This window comes from Mesocricetus auratus, unplaced genomic scaffold (assembly GCF_017639785.1).
Source record: "Mesocricetus auratus isolate SY011 unplaced genomic scaffold, BCM_Maur_2.0 Super-Scaffold_100046, whole genome shotgun sequence".
Lineage (NCBI taxonomy): Eukaryota > Metazoa > Chordata > Mammalia > Rodentia > Cricetidae > Mesocricetus > Mesocricetus auratus.
Genome location: NW_024429223.1, coordinates 1,910,991 through 1,928,237, shown reverse-complemented (window position 1 = coordinate 1,928,237; position 17,247 = coordinate 1,910,991). Strand labels below are relative to the sequence as shown.

General features: G+C 51.6%; 1 protein-coding gene across 2 annotated transcripts; it reads left to right on the top strand.

Annotated features, from left to right (window-relative positions):
* The first annotated feature begins 1,596 nt into the window (after window positions 1–1,596).
* Window positions 1,597–4,264, top strand: Ffar2 (free fatty acid receptor 2). Of its 2 annotated transcripts, XM_040735522.1 has the most exons (3): window positions 1,597–1,649; window positions 2,020–2,081; window positions 2,611–4,264. In XM_040735522.1, exon 3 carries the CDS (start codon window positions 2,612–2,614, stop codon window positions 3,602–3,604), a length of 993 nt encoding a protein of 330 aa, XP_040591456.1. In that variant the 5' UTR covers window positions 1,597–1,649; window positions 2,020–2,081; window position 2,611; the 3' UTR covers window positions 3,605–4,264. The 2 variants fall into 2 exon arrangements, with proteins under 2 accessions (XP_040591456.1, XP_021089578.1); XM_021233919.2 differs by lacking the exon at window positions 1,597–1,649 and having other exon boundaries at window positions 1,771–2,081; window positions 2,457–4,264.
* The last annotated feature ends 12,983 nt before the right edge of the window (window positions 4,265–17,247 follow it).

The window sequence follows — 17,247 nt, the reverse complement described above, 5'->3', positions numbered from 1 at the left end:
GTTTTACCTGACCTCCTCCACACACACACACACACACACACACACACACACACACATCTTGTTCCTGCTTCCTGGCCTGAGGACAGTGAGGGGCTGGGGGTGTGGCTCAGTGGTAGAGCCCCTGCCTAGAATCTCCCAGTGAGGGGCTGGGGGCGTGGCTATCATTCAAATAGTTTAGAACCCATCTTTAATATTAGAAAACAAAAGAAGAAAAGGGAGGGAGAAAGAAAGGAACAAAGAGGAGGGAATGAAAAAGAGGGCAACGTGTCCTCACTGTCCTTGTTTTCCCTTGTATATATTTTTAATATTTTATTTATTTATTGTGTATACAGTCTTCTGCCTGCATGCCAGCAGAGGGCACCAGATCTCATTCAAGGTGGTTGTGAGCCACCATGTGGTTGCCGGGAATTGAACTCAGGACCTCTAGATGAACAGTCAGTGCTCTTAACCTCTGAGTCATCTCTCCAGGCCCCCTTGTATATGTTTTTGAGGAGTTTTTTTTTATGTATGTGTTTTGTCTGCATCTAGGTATATATAGCATGTGTGTGCAGTGTCCGTGGAGGCCAGAAGAGGGCGTCACATCTCCTGAAACTGGAGTTATAGTGTGAGCCACCTTCTAGGTGCTGGGAACTGAACCCAGGTCCTCTGCAAGAGCAGTCAGTGCTCTTAGCCACAGAGCGACCTCTGCAGTCCTCTGAAGGACTCGCTGGGGTCTTCTAACTTGATACTAACTAGCAGGTCAGGAGACAGGAAACGGAAGATAAGTGGGGGAGGGAGAGCAGGAGAATGAAGAAGGGATGCTGGGGAGGGAAGGGACACCTGACCTTGAGTGAGCCTCACTGTCCATCATCTGTAGCCCAGGCTGGCCTCAGGTCTAGCCTTCTGCCTCAGGCCTGGGGCACCGCACCCAGCTCTCACCCTCTAGTCTGACAGGCTTGAGGCAGGGAACCACCAGGTCCCCCTGACCCTGATGCTCAACATCTTCGGCCTCACCAGTCACCCGGGATGTGCTGTTAGGATTCCCAGGCTCACTTGCAGAAGGAAAGGAAAGTTCATAAAACCTGATCTGACCCAGAGTTCCCAGTGCGGAGATTTGGACTGCTGCCCACAGCCGCCTGGCTCTGTCCACCACGAGACAGACGCAAGCTAGGAAAAGCCCGTCCATCTCAGCTTCGAGCCCAAAGGAAACTTGTTGGGGAGGACAAGGGGAGAGCACAAGGAAGTTACAAGAACCAGAGCCGGGGGCCCATTCTGCGAATAAAGTTGACCTCCTAGACATCCACAGAAGACACCAGTCAGGAAACAGAAGGGGACATGCCGCGGATGGGGGTGGGGGATGGTGGGGGCGAGGGCGGGGAGGGGGGAGCCAGGAAGTAGGAACAGAAAAATCCGTGGAAGTCAGGATAGATCAGATCTCCAGGGAGAGGGTAGAGCCGCAGCCCCCCCCTCCTTCGGGTCTGAGAGGAAATACTGACCTGCCCCTCTCTGGCCATGTGACCCATGCTGGTGTAACACTTTCCCACCAACCAGGTTCTTTACAGTTTTTTTTTTGACTCCCCCGCCCTTTTCTGTTAGGGCTGCAGCAACTGTTAAAAGTCCCTTGGCCTCTTGCACCAGGAACCCCATGAGGAGCCTCTGTCAGCAGCCAGGCAAGGCGAGCCAGGGGGGGCGACAAGAAGCTGGGGCTTTGCATTTGAGGAGCAGGTGTGGGGTGAGGAGGAGGCTGGAGGGTGTCTGTCGGAACAGGAAAGTAACGACCCAGATGTTGTAGGGGGCGGGGGGGGGGGCAGTGAGGAACCTCAGACCTGGGAATGAAGAAGGAATCAGGGAGAGACTTCGAGTTAGCAAGGGTTACCAGCCAAGTGGGGACAGAGTCAGCTGGGTAGAGGTGGCGTTCTGCTTGTGTCCTCTGGGCTTCCGTGAATGTGTGTCTGAAATTTGGGGGGGAACAGGCCACCCAGCAGGGTGCTGGCTAAGTCTCCCTCCTTGGCTACTCTAACTTTCCCCTTTTTTTGGTAGGACCCACAGCACTGGTGTAGAGGAGAACCAGGCAAAAGAGACCCTGAAGCCGGCCGGAGGAGGTAAGGTGCTCGGGGGTGGGGTGGGGTGGGCACCTGGAGCTAAGGAGAGCCAGACCAGGGTTGGCAGGACAGGCCTTCTGGAAGTTTCTCCCCCCCCCCAAGACACACCTCCTGAGCTTTCCCAGTGTCTTTGCCTACTTCTCCCACCGGGCTTTGCTGCCAGGCTCCCAGCCACAGCCAGCTGTGAGAAAGGGACCTGACCACAGCCACTTCCTATTATCTGTGATGCTAAATAGGAAGGGGGCCCGGGGGAAAGCAGAGGGGGAATTCCCGTGGGAAGTCGAGCTGGTCTCCCCCCAGAGACACAGGATGGCAAACGTAATAACTGCAGCTTAATATCCCGCCCAAGGCTAAGTCAATAATTGCTCTGGGCAGTTCTGGCAGGTGGCTCTGGCGAGCGGTGGTGAGGCGCAGACAGACAGCTGTGGCCTGGGAACCAAGGAGGATGTGAGCCGTCTGAACCAGAGGGAGGAGGGTCTGCAGGCTGTGAGTGAGGGTGGGGAGTTCCTGACCCCTCTCCACCTTCCAGAATGACCCCAGACTGGCACAGCTCCTTGATCCTCACAGCCTACATCCTCATCTTTCTCTCTGGGCTCCCTGCCAACCTGCTCGCCCTGCGGGCCTTCGTGAGCCGGGTCCGCCAGCCCCAGCCCGCTCCGGTGCACATCCTCCTGCTTAATCTGACCCTGGCCGACTTGCTCCTGCTGCTGCTGCTGCCCTTCCGGATCGTGGAAGCGGCGTCTAACTTTCGCTGGTACCTGCCGAAGATCGTGTGCGCGCTCACGGGCTTCGGGTTCTACAGCAGCATCTACTGCAGCACGTGGCTGCTGGCGGGCATCAGCATGGAGCGGTACCTGGGAGTGGCCTTCCCGGTGCAGTACAAGCTATCCCGCCGGCCCCTGTACGGCGTGATCGCTGCTCTGGTGGCCTGGATCATGTCCTTCGGCCACTGCACCGTCGTCATCATCGTCCAGTACCTGAACTCGACCGAGCCGGTGGGCACTGGCAACCAAATAACGTGCTATGAGAACTTCACCCAAGAACAGCTGGACGTGGTGCTGCCCGTGCGGCTGGAGCTGTGCCTGGTCCTCTTCTTCGTCCCCATGGCAGTCACCATCTTCTGCTACTGGCGCTTCGTGTGGATCATGCTCACGCAGCCCCACGTAGGGGTGCAGAGGAGACGCCGGGCGGTAGGCCTGGCCGTGGTGACGCTTCTTAATTTCTTGGTGTGCTTCGGACCTTACAACGTGTCCCACTTGGTGGGGTTCTACTTGCGGCAGAGCCCCCCGTGGCGGGTGGAGGCTGTGGTGTTCAGCTCGCTCAACGCCAGCCTGGACCCGCTGCTCTTCTATTTCTCCTCCTCCGTGGTGCGCAGAGCTTTCGGGAAAGGTTTGCTCCTCTTGCGCAACCCCGGCTCCTCGGTGCTGGGCAGAGGAGCTAAAGAGGCAGTGGAGGGGACCAGGATGGACAGGGGCGGGAGTCAGGCAGAGGGGGTGCCCAGCTCTGATTTCGTCACTGAGTAGAGAGTTGGGCCTGACCTCCGTAGCCTCTGGGTCATCCAGAAGTTTGGCTGGCTAGCAGAACACCTGAAACTCCGGTGAAAGACACAAAAAATAAAAAAGAAACCCTGCCCCGCCGGCTTGGCTGAGTTTTCCTGCTCCAGGATACAAGAAGAAATGGCTAAAAGACAGTGCGGCCAGGGTCTCGGAAGCGAGGTGGCTAACAGGAGGGCAGTTTTTAAAGCACTCTTCCTTCAAGTTTGGACACACAGTCCAGAGACAGTGGTCTGGCTGGCGATGCTGCTTAGAAGCCTATGAAGGGATTGGAGGAAAGCTGTGGGAAGAAAATAAACCCCAGAAAGGCTCTGAGCGCCACGCGAGGGACTAGCAGGGAGGACATGGGCTCAGGTCTCTGGTGAGCTGGGTCTCTCTACAGCTGCTTGAGCTGTCCCTTTGTAAGTGTGCTCTGTTGATTGTCACATTTTGGCCGCGCCTCCACCGTTAAGCTGGGTTCTGGTTGCACATCTGTCCTCGGCATCATCCCCAGCCAGGCTAGGATGTGTCTTGGTTGGTACCCAACAGTCTGACATTACACTGACCTGCATGGAAGGACAAAACAAAACAAAAAAAACAAAACACCAGTCTGATCTGACAGGTGGAAAATAAAGATTATGGGAGTCTGAAGCAAATGTTCATGGTTCTTGGCACACATCTGTCGGACCCAGGGAAGGAGGGGGGAGAAGAGGTACAGTGGAGACCCCCCAACACTTTCAAATGATGATGTTGTGAGGGTGCTTGTGGGATCCTGTTTAGTTTCCTGTGATCCTGGGGAGGGTGGACTTCCTGGATGTGGGTGAGTCCCACCTGGGGCTGCCATTCCATCAGGGAGTTCAGCGTTCTGTCCTCTCAGAACCGGGAGTTCTCTTGTATCAAGCCTCTCTCTCTCTCTCTCTCTCTCTCTCTCTCTCTCTCTCTCTCTCTCTCTCTCTCTCTCTCTCTCTCTCTCTCCCTCTCTCCCTCCCTCTCTCCCTCTCTCCCTCCCTCCCTCTCTCCCTCTATCTCTCTCTCTGTCTCCCTCTCTCTCTCTGTCTCCCTCTCTCTCTCTGTCTCCCTCTCTCTTTCTCTCTCCCTCTCTCTCTCCCCCTCTCCCTCTCTGTCTCTCTCCCTCTCTCCATCAGAATTCAGCTCTCAGCAGGCCTTCACCTGCCTCTGCTCTCTGTTCCTTCCTGATTCCGTCTGCCTCACTCATTTCCCTGCTAGGACCCCAGTGACCTTTGTCCCCGGTGTAATCAGCACTCCACATGCCCAGAACCACAGAGGTTGAGACAGCAGGATTGTGAGTTTGAGGCCAGCCTGAGCTACACAGTTAGACCCTGTCTTTCAAAAGCAAGAAAAAAAAAAAGAAATTAAAATGCTAGGAAAAAAAGGGAGACAAGGTCTCCTACAGGTGGCTGAGGGTGGCTTTGCACTCCCTATTATATATGCACTCCCTAATATATATAATGTATTATACCCAAGGGCCAACGAAACTGGTTCAGTGGGTAAAAGTGCTTGCCGTGTAAGCCCAGTGACCTGATTTCGATTCTGGGAACCCACAAAAAGTAGTATGTGGCAGTGTGCACCTGTAGTCCCTGCACTCCTACAGCAGCAGGAGGTGGAGATAGGAGTCAGCTAGCCTGGGCTACAAAGCATGGCAGAAACGAAAGATCTACCTGACCTGAGCAAGGTGGAAGGCTCCAAAGTTGTCCCCTGACCTCCATATATACGCTCTATGGCACAAGTGCACACACATACACATACATACATATGCATACACACACAAGTGCACACACATACACATACATACATATGTGCGTGCACACAAGTGCACATACATACACATACATACATATGCGCACACACACAAGTGCACATACATACACATACATACATACATGCACACACACAAGTGCACACACATACACATACATACATATGCATACACACACAAGTGCACACACATACACATACATACATATGCGCACACACACAAGTGCACACACATACACATACATACATATGCGCACACACACAAGTGCACACACATACACATACATACATATGCATACACACACAAGTGCACACACATACACATACATACATATGCGCACACACACAAGTGCACACACATACACATACATACATATGCGCACACACACAAGTGCACACACATACACATACATACATATGCATACACACACAAGTGCACACACATACACATACATACATATGCATACACACACAAGTGCACACACATACACATACATACATATGCGCACACACACAAGTGCACACACATACACATACATACATATGCGCACACACACAAGTGCACATACATACACATACATACATACATGCACACACACAAGTGCACACACTTACACATACATACATATGCATACACACACAAGTGCACACACATACACATACATACATATGCATACACACACAAGTGCACACACATACACATACATACATATGCGCACACACACAAGTGCACACACATACACATACATACATATGCGCACACACACAAGTGCACACACATACACATACATACATATGCATACACACACAAGTGCACACACATACACATACATACATATGCGCACACACACAAGTGCACATACATACACATACATACATACATGCACACACACAAGTGCACACACATACACATACATACATATGCACGCACATACAAGCGCACATACATGCAAATACATACATATGCGCACACACACAAGTGCACACACATACACATACATACATATGCATACACACACACAGAAAAGAAACTAAAATAAAATAATTTCTATTTGAGACACAGTCTCATTGCATAGCCTTGACTAGTCATGAGCTCACTATATGGACCAGGCTGGCCTTGAATTTACAGAAATACACCCATCTGTGCCTCTTGAGGGCTGGGGTTAAATCATGACTGACTGGTTAAAATGAAAATAACATGAAAGCTAACTATAGGATGGCGTGGCCGGAGAGAAAGCCTGGGCAGAGTTGAGCCTGTGACACACTATAGCTCGCAAGCAAGCCCATTTGGGAGCTGCCGGGTGACCCGGTGGGTATGGGCACTGTTACCACGGCTGACGACCTGCGGTTTCTTTTCTGACCTCCGCATGTATACCGCAGAATGTATGTACACAGCCAAGCGCACATGTAAACACACAACGTAAAGAAATCAGTATAAAGTAGTTGTGAAGCTCCTGTGGCTGAGATGGCATTAAAAGAAAGAACTAAACTACGTTGGCAAGAGTGTCACCCCGCTTAGGGCTGATTGGCAGCCTACTCAGAACTGAGCTGAGCCTTACAACCGTAAGTTCGCTAACCCAGGGGTTCAAGTCTGCAAAATCAGACTAAAACCGCACAACAAGGTCCGGGACACATCATCTGCAGAAGCTCGAGTTTGCACCCCCAGGACCCACACTGAAAAGCCAGATGTGTGGCACACGTCTGTAATCCCCGCACTCCCGTGGTGAGATGCCCGGCCGAGACAGAACTGCCTGGAAGCAGCTAGTTTGGGGATACCACAGGAGAGAGCCCACCTGCACCAGGCAGAAGGAAACTCTGAAAGTTGTCCTGGGACTTCCACAGGCACTGCAGCATCCGTCTATCCCTCCTCCTAAGGTCTCAGTGACAAATGGAGGCACAATCCTGCCCCAGTTCACTCTGGGGAACCCATAAGTTTATTGGGCTTCCTCGCAGAGCGTCGGTGAGGGGCTCACCTACAGGAGCGTGGGCGCTTGCTCGCCCCAAATGTTTGCCCCTGAACAGCCTTTGGCCAGTTTACCTATAGTCACAAGAACGGAGACGCCCGTCCTCCCTAAGGCCTCACGCAGTTAGGGCGCAGTTACATATAACAGGTGAGGGTCAGTGACCCTCCCCAACCCATGGACAGTCAAGAAGGCCAGCTGGGATGCTCCCTTTGCAAGGGTGTGCAACTGAGCTCCTCAAGGTGGGGGTTGCTGCTACACGCAGTGTAACTGTGTAAAGTATAAAGGACGCACGAGAGAAGAATAAAAGTAAAGAACAGAGAAAGCTCATGATGAACGGCGTTAACTGATAGGCGCTGCGATAGAGAAGGAGCTGGAGAGGGTTAGGTAACCTCCCAAGATCCGTAGGTCAGGAGTTCAAATCCCAGGTCTCCCGCCACAAAGTCTGCTCTTTTTCACAGAAGCAAATGGAGTGTTCTAGCTATTCCGTCACGTAGCTGGGGCACAACGAGACCTGCTTTATAGAAGATGACGTCCAGTGTGGCCCCACGGGGGAGGAGCAACGAGCGTGACAAGAAGTCGTGTTTCCAACCGCTGAGGATGCTCAAACACATTAACTGCCCCAGCGAGACAGTCACTCCCGATTTCCATGAATGTTGGAGGAAGAGACAGCAAACACACACACACACACACACACACACACACACACACATACACACGCACGCACGCACACACGGACAATGAGTAAGCAGCCTTCTGATAAACACTGAGCCAGACTAGCTGCTGGACCTCCAACCCTGCCATCCCTGGGTCTTTGGCAACCACACTCACATCTTGCTAACTGTGAGCGGCTTTTCTGTTGCTATGACGAAACACCTGACAGCAGCAGTTTAAGAGGGGCTGGAGAGATCACCCAGTGGTTAAGAGCATGGGCTGCTCTTCCAGGGGACGAGTGTCTGCAACTCAAGTTCCAGGGGACCTGATGCTCTCCACAGACAAGAATGCGGGCAAAACACCAATGCATTATAAAAATAAAAAGAGCCTTCGAAGGTGGCTCAGTGGTAAACGTACTTTCTGTGTAACCCTGAGGACTTGGCTTTAGGCTCCCAGAACCCACATAACAGCTGGGTGTGGTAGCACACATCTGTCACTCCAGCACCAAAAAGGGGGTGCTGGGGGGGCCAGTCTGGTCAGGACAGCAAACTTTAGGCTTAGTGAAAGACCAGGTCTCAAAAACTAAATCAGTTAAGAACAAGGAAGGGGCCGGGCATTGGTGGCGCACGCCTTTAATCCTAGCACTCGGGAGGCAGAGGCAGGCGGATCTCTGTGAGTTCGAGACCAGCCTGGACTACCAAGCGAGTTCCAGGACAGCCTCCAAAGCCACAGAGAAACCCTGTCTCGAAAAAAAAAAACAAAAACAAAAAACAAAAACAAACAAACAAACAAAAAAAAGCTCTTCCCAGCGCCCACGCGATGGCTCCCAACGGTCTGTAAGCCCAGCTCCCAGGGGTCCAGCGCCCTCTTCTGGCTTCTGTAGGCACTGCATGCACATGGCGACTAGACCGACATTCGGGTAAAGCACCCACACATCTAAACTAAAAATGAGAACCCTTGAAGAGGACACTCAATGCTGACCTCTGACCTCTAGTGTACATGGACACTCACATAAATGAGTGTTCCCACACACAAAGGGATTAAAAAAAAAAAAAGAACAGAGAGAAAGAATGCATTTACTACATCCAATAGCTTAGAGGTACGATATTGAGCCTTGGCTATTCTCTGCATTATCCTCGGGGCTGTCTAGGAGCTGTGGCCTGCTACAGCATACAGAACCCCTTAAAAGGCAAAGTTCACAATCAGAGTCAAGTTTCTACTAACTGTACAGCTTTCGCACCAATTTTGTAAAGTCTAAAAAATATGTATATCACTGATTTGAGTCATCTCAGGTGAGGGATCTTCATAGAAGTCGGACACTTTGATGAGGGATGGAGATTCGGAGGGCCCAAGAAGCGGGGCACCCGTACTATCAGCAGGCTTCTGGAGTCTGGTAGGAAAGTAGTTACAAGTCCATTCAAAGCTGGCAGAGGTGGCTCTGTGTCTAAGAGCACATTCTGCTCTTGCAGAGGAGCAAGCTCAGCCCCCAGCACCCATGCCTGGCAGGCACAGTCGCCTGCAACTCTAGCTCCAGGGTTCTGACGCCCTCTTCTGGCCTTCTTGGGTACCTATACGCATGTACACACACACACACACACACACACACACACACACACACACACACACACGCACGCACGCACGCACGCACACACGCACTTAAAAGTAAAATAAAATCTTAAGCCAAAAAAGACCCAAGAGCCAGAAAGAGTCCAAGAGTATTGGGAAGGGGAGGGGAGGTGACGTTAGAAGGAAGGCCCCCCAGTTTGTAGCCCTTGTCACTTTCGGTGACTAAACACTTCACTCCTGGGGCCAATTTCTGCCAAAATTAGGGCACCGAACATAATTTTGTCGAGAGATACTGATGACCAAGTCATGCACACAAGCCCATCAATCACACCCCAGGAGGGCAAACTTCCTCATTCCCTAGCAACGGGCGGTACAAAGTCTAGCAGAGGGCTTCCGACATAATGAGCACTAGCTCAGTGGTCCTGGCTGCGCCTCCTCCAAGAATACCCAGGTGGCTGCGGCATTCTCGAGTTGTCTGTGTCCCCTGCAGGATGACAGATGGGTAAACAGAAATATTAGTGCCAGGTTAATGAATAACACAGACAGCAGCCTAGAGTTGTCACCGGGAAACAGGTGGAGGGGGCTGGAGCCTGAGCTGTCAGAGAGGGGGTGACAGCACTGATCCCCCCTTTCTGCTCAGATGCCACCATAGCCCAGCCTCTAACCCCTTCTCTGACCACAGTGGGGCTCATGTAGAGTGTGGGTGGGTTTTGGTCCGTTTCTGTGGTTGGAGAGGGTTGAGGGGGCAGTGACGGTCTAGAAGAAAGTACACACACCCCAGCTTTTCATCGCCACTGGCTCTGGCCTCCCTGCCTCTTGGTTCTGGGTCTCTTTTTTACCTCCTGGGGTTAAAGACTTTTGCCCCGTTTCCTTTTCCTTTTTTTTCCCCTATAGTTACAGGAAGTGAGGCCATTTCTCATCTACAAGTTACACATCCAGCCAGGAAATTGGGGCAAAGGTTGCTGAGCCACCAGTAGCCTCGTCCAGTTACCCACTTGGCAATGGGTGGTGTGTCTGCCGAGGCAGAGGTCTTGAGGCAACGGGGATGGGAAATGAACTGTGGACACTCTGAACCGCGGTCTTGCTGCTTACCCAAGGAGGGGTTATCCATGGGACCAGGATCATCTCAGGCTCCCTCTCCCCACAACCCGCCACCCTGTGCCATCTGTCATCCTGAGCAGTGGGACCAGCCTCAAGGAAACGGGAAAGTAAACACAGTGGTCACAAACTTAGCCGCGTTCAATGAAAATGCGTGCGGCTGTGTGCCGTTCCTATGGTGTCACAGCAAACACAGACCCACCTGAGTGGCCACGGTCTTGGGCGTTCATTCACCCACAAACCCTGGCCGGGGTCAGTATATATCAGGCCCCGTTAGAGACCGGACGGTGGCTAAGGCGGGGTGGATAGCCCCTAGTTATCGCGGGAAGGCGGACAGGCAGAACAGCAAATACCTTACTTCAGGGGAGGCGGGGAGCACAGGCTATGGGGATGCCTGTGTTAGAAGACCACATGAGGATTACCTGTTATGTTGTGAGAAACCTAAGAAACGAACTAAAAATATGAAGATAGCATTTTTCTTTTTGGAAGAAGGAGGGAGTCGCTTTGGAGGTGGAGGCAGGAGGATCAGGCTTGGGGTGCACAGTAAGATCTTGTCTAGAGAAAGTGATGAGAAATGGGTACCAGGAGAAGGGGGAGATGAGGGAGAAGACTCGGAGAAAGAAGGGAAAGGAGGAGGCTGAGGGAGGAGGAAAACCTGGAAGCCTCAGCGACGCTGAGGTCTTGCCTCAGAGACAAGACAGCAGGGGAACACGGGAAGACACTCGAGGAGACACCAGGGGCTGGGAAGACGGGGGGGGGGGAGCAAATCCAAGGTGGAGAATGACTTCTGGGGGCACAGTGGGCAGCCGCTTTCAGCCAAGCGAGTTGAAAACGACAAGGGCGAATCGTGTATGTCAGGAGCAATGCTCCAAGCAGAGTCCAAGGAACAATACACGGTCTGAGGGAGGGGTGGGGGGGTGATGTGTGCTGGGCGGGGCGGGGCAGGCTTGGCTGTAGATCTGCAAGCCAAGGGCCAGCAGTTGCCAGAAGACAGAGGGTCTCTAAGGCTCAGGACAAGAAGCACGCGAACCACCACACCTGATCCTTCTTGCTAGTTTTAGAAAAACTCGCGTAAGGGCTGGAGACACGGCCGAGTGGTTGGCAGCACTTACTGCTCTTGCAGAAGACTCGGGTTCAATTCCCGGCACTAGCTCAGTGACTCAGATTAACCTGTAACTCTGACTCAAGGGGATCCAGCGCCCTCTTATGGCCCCCGAGGGCAACTGCACACACGTGCGTGAGCACACACGAGCACCACACATGCATAGTACAGCAGGTCAGACTGTTTGCTGTGAAAGAGTGGCATCCTTAGCACTACCCCTCCAACACGGTTGTTTCCCTCTTCCTGGTGGCGACTGCTTCCACCTCTTTTCAAGTAAACTTTTACCTCACCGTCTCTTTAAGAAGTGTACCGGCAACAGGGTGGCTGTGGCGCATGCCTTTAATCCCAGCACTCTGGAGGCAGAGGCAGGAGGATCTCTGTGGGTTCGAGGACAGCCTGGTCTACAGAGTTTTGGGACAGCCAGGGCTACACAGAGAAACCCTGTCTCAAAACCAAAACAAAGGCAAGAACGGCAGAGAGAAGGAAGAAGGCCCTGTCTCCTCACACACATGTTCTAAGTGGCTTCTGCTGTCTTAGCCCATTCTGGAAGGGAGGGAGGCTTGTCAAGGGTGTGATTGGTGGCAGGTGGGAATCTTCAAGACTGCCTTCCCCAGGCTAGGAACCTGAGAATTAGGCTTCGCAGGGTACGATTTGACCGGACTGTCAAGTTGTGGAAGCTCTGAGCTGCTTGGGGTGTTTCTTCTCGGGGCCAATCAGATTCTCTAAAACAAACAAACAAACAAACAAACAAACAAAAAACCAGTCCTTGAATTTGCCAGAGGAGGGAAAGCTGGAGTCAAAGAAAGGAAACCAGGAGTTTTCAATCAGCTCTCTTCCCTCTCTCTTCCAACTGTGCCTGCTGATGGGCATTCCTCCGCCCTCTGTAGGGGGTACCGTCTCACGGGCTGGACCCTGAAGTGCATAACAGTGAAAAAACTAGGGCTGGAGAGATGGCTCAGAGGCCAAGAGCACTGGCTGCTCTTCCCGAGGTCCTGAGTTCAATTCCCAGCAATCACACGGCGGCTCACAGCCATCTGTAATGAGATCTGGCACCCTCGTCTGGCCTGCAGGCAGAACACCATGCATAACAAAATTTTTTTTAAGCAGTGTAATAACGTCATGACCAAAATCACCAATGTGGGGAGCAAAGGGCTTACGTCATTTCACAGCTGAGCATCACTGGGAAGGCTGAGCGCAGGAACCTGGAGGCAGGAACTCAAGCCGACACCAGAGAAAGCAGAGTCACTCCCGGGCTCTGTCTCCGCGGCTTGCTCAGCCCAGCCCGCTTTCTTCCACAGCCCAGGGTGACCCTGCCCAGCCTGAGCTGGGTCCTCCTGCATCAGTTAGCGGTTTAAAGAGAGTCACAGATGTGGCCCTGGGCCAGTCTGATGGAGGCCGTTGCTGGGGCGTGGTTCCCTCTTCCCAGGCAACTCTGGGCTGTGTGGCGTTGACAGCGGAGGCCGACTGTGGCCGGAGCGTACTCAAGGAAAGATGTGTGCAGTCTCTCTTAGCTCCTGACTGTGTGTGGATGTGATGTGCCCAAGTTCCTGCCTCGATTTCCCTGAAACGATGGACTGTGACTTAGGATCCCAAGCCCAATGAACCCTTTCCTCTCCTAAGGGGCTTGACACAAATGAAGCCAGAATAATGAGCTACCTTTTTCTGCGGCTGCCACAGCCACGCCTCAGCAAATAGCCCTGCTGTGGACTGGCCCCGGGCCCAGCTCCTACGGGGACACTCCTCGGGCCAGCTAACGCCTTCCAAACAGCCCGCAGGCTCCCCCCAAGCAGCGCCCCCTGCTGGGGACTGGGTGTTCAAGCACATGAAGACATCCACAGTCAAACCTCGTGCAATTCGCTTTCCACAGAAGAGTCAGCCTTGTGTTGTCCTAAGAAGATACCAAGGTAATAAGAGGGGAGGTGCCTAGTCTTATTGCAACTCGATATGTCATGTTTGGTTCATAACCGTGGGAGGCCCGCCCTTTTCTGAAGGGAAACAGCAGAGAAGCAGATCTGGGGGAGAGGGGAAGTGGGGAGAGGGACGGCTGGGAGGAGAGAAGGGAGGGGCAACTGGTTGGGATGGAATATGAGAGAATAATAAAATAGTAATAATGATAACGGTTATAGTAACATGGGAGAGAACGGGATTATTTTGCTCATAGTTCCATATTACAGTCCTCACTGGAGGAAAATCACAGCATCAGGACCCCTTGGCCGGGAATGGTGCCCCCCACAATGGGCTGGGTCTTCCCACACTCTTAATCTACCAAGACAAACTCCTGTAGACATGCGCACAGACATTGTTTCCCAGATGACTTTAAGTTGTGTCAAGTTAACAACTGAAGCCGACCACATGCGTGTGAATGGACTGCTATTCACTAAATTCGGACATCCTGGAAACACAAACGTATTTGTCTAAGTTTTCTGCATAGTGTGGTCACCACCATACTATGCAGCCCCTTTGCAGGGGGAGGTTTTATTAGCGTGTGTGGTCTTTGAATGAGATGTCCATTTGAATGAGATAGCGTCAGGCCATCTGGGGCTGGAGGAAGTGTGGCCTTGTGGGAGGAGCAATGTCACCAGCTTTGAGGGCTTTCAAGACATTTGGAGCCATTCTCTCTGCCTAGGGCTAGTGCTTGCAGTTCAAGATGTCAGCCCTCGGTACCCTGCACCGGCCGCCATTATGCCCGCCACACTGCTCCTCTGAGATGGGCTCTCATCTCTCGGGGACCATAGCCCAAACGCACGCTGCCTTTTGTGAGTCGTCTCTGTCGTGGTGTTTGATCACAGCAACAAAAACGTGAGCTCCTGTTCTGGTCTGGCCAGACACACAGTCTCACAGCTTAGAGAACTTGGTACCATAAGAGCAGGGTGGGTTCCACTGTTTGTTTCCTTGTCACACATGTTTACTGTGCTCTGAAGGTTTTTTTTTTCTTTCCTGTCTTTACTGTGTGTCTCTATGAACTGAAGCTCCAAGAAAAAAAAAAAAAAAAAAAAAGAAGCCACTCCTATGTTGAAGACTCTGGGAGGCAGGTTGGCTGGTTAGGACTTCCTGAATGTGGAGGGTTGGAATTTTGCAGATCCAAGAGCCAAATTCTGAACTGTCTCCACATTTAAAAGTCATTCATTGAGATGGCTCAGAGGTTAAGAGCCCTGGCTGCTCTTCCAGACGTCCTGGGTTCAATTCCCAGCAACCATATGGTGGCTCACAACCATCTGTCATGAGATCTGGTGCCCCCTTCTGGCCTGTAGGCAGACATGCAGGAAGAACACTGTATAGTTAATAAATAGATAGATAAATATTTTTTTAAAAAGTCATTCATTGCTCAACCCTGCCACATGTAATGTCTCTTTTTGGTGTGTGACCCTGTCTCTCTGTGTATCCCTGGCTGGCCTGGAACTCACTTGGCAGACCTGGCTGGCCTTGAAATCAGAGATCCTCCTGCCTCTATCTGCCTAGTGCTTGGGATTAAAAGGCACGCGCCACCGTGGCTGGCCAAGCCCTGACATTTCTGTGACTTTAAGGTAGCCTTTTGCAATGTAACTTAGCAGATCCCTACCCTCTACCAGTCAAATGCTAAGAACGCAGCCAGACAGCATCTGAGACCGCCAACAGAGGCTCCCTGCTGTGTCCGCCCCTGCCTGCCTGGTGCTTCCACCAGCATAGTTGAAAACTGCCTTGGTTTATGGCTTTCTTCAGCCAGGTAACTAAAGGACTAACTGCGGTGGAACACGGTATCTGGGGCAAGCTGAATCTGTGTTTCCAGGCCATCATTGTATATTTAGCTCATTCCCTTTGCGGTGGCAGGTGTGATTTGGCGTCGACATCTCCCTCCAACCAGCTGAGCTCCAGGAAGCACACAGCTCTTCAGAGGGTTGCAATCTGTAAAGGATGTTTACACGATTTTACAACACGTTTATTCCACATCCGTCGCTGGATGGAGAGCCTTGCGAAGCTTCAGTCAAGCCAGGCTCTGCCGCAGACATCCAGAAGAAGCCATTCTCCAGTCTTTAATTGTCCAACATTCACCCCAACAGGTGTTAAAAGAAAAACTGAGACGAAATTGCATTAATACTATAAGACCCAGGGCTGGGAGGTGGTGGCGCGCACCTTTAATCCCAGCACTCATGAGGCAGAGGCAGGTGGATCTCTGTGAGTTCCAAGACAGGCACCAAAGCTACACAGAGAAACCCTGTCTCAAAAAACCAAAAAATCCAAAATAAAAAAACCCAACAATTTAAAAATAGTAATAAAAGCCCCAATGTGTTCAGAAGATTGATATTTCAGAATGCAATTGATAAAGAGCTATTTGGGAGCAGTGCAAGATGCCATAGTTGGGAGACTGAAGCCCGAGGTTAGAGAGTTCAGGGCTAGCTTGAGCTACACAGTAAAGTTCTGGTTCAATTTAGTGTATGTGTGTATGTGTGCTCACATGCATGTATGCACGTGTGTGTGTATCTGTGTGCACTCGTGCATGTGTGTATGTGTGTGTGTGTTTATGTGTATGTCTGTGTCTTCTGGTCTCCAAAATAATCTTTCTTTCTTTAAGGTTTACTTTACTTTTTATGTGCATAAGTGCCTATGTCTGTGTACCACATGCATGTAGTTCCCAAAGAGACCAGAAGAGGGCATCAGATTCCCCCGGAACTGGGGTTACACGAGGTTGTGATCTGGAAACCAACCTGCAACCTCTAGCCAGTGCCCTTAGCCAGTGCGCCATCTCTCCAGGCCCTGAGTCTTTTCTTTAAATTTTTGTTATAAGGTAGTGTTGGGGAAGTCTTATGTCAATAAACTACTGTTGGGCCAATAGGGAACCAAGATAGGTAGGACTAGGAGTCCAGGAGGACTCTGGGTAGGAGAAACACAGAGAGTCAAGATGTAACGCCATGGAGTAGGAAGCCCGGAAAGTTCTCCGGTAAGAGAAATACTTAGATTAACAATTATGGGGCAATTACTTAAGTCAGAGCTAGCCGGTAAAAAACAAGCAAGGCCAACAGCTTCATAATTAATATAGCCTCCTGTGTGCTTATTTGGAACTGATGGGGCTCTAGAACCAGGCTGGCAGGAAGGCTTCTCTCAAGGAAAAGGCTTCCCTTTAAAAGGTAGAAGCAATGATAGTTAACAGCAAACCCAGCACTTAGGAGGCTGAGTCAGAGTAATGATGAGTTTGAGGCCAGCCTGGCTACATGGATTGTAGCTAGCATGCAGTTTTTCTTTAGCATCTCCTGAATCATTTTTTTCTTCTGTGGTGGATGCGTCCAGCCCAGTAGGACGACCCTATGTGTGCACTGGTCTGCAGCGGTGCGCCCTTGAAGGCAGTTTTGGGTGTGAACCTTGCTTCTCATTTATTCTTCCCGCGGTGTTTCTGATAGGGAGCTGGGTTAGCAGTGCTATCTCATCTCACGCCTGTCTTCCCCTGGCTTCACTGAACTCCTTTGTCGTGTTCTTCTGCGCCTCCCTCCCCCGCGTGCTAGTTA

Coding starts and splice junctions, on each gene's coding strand:
- Ffar2 (XM_040735522.1), top strand. CDS start 2,612: ATGACCCCAGACTGGCACAGCTCCTTGATCCTCACAGCCTACATCCTC.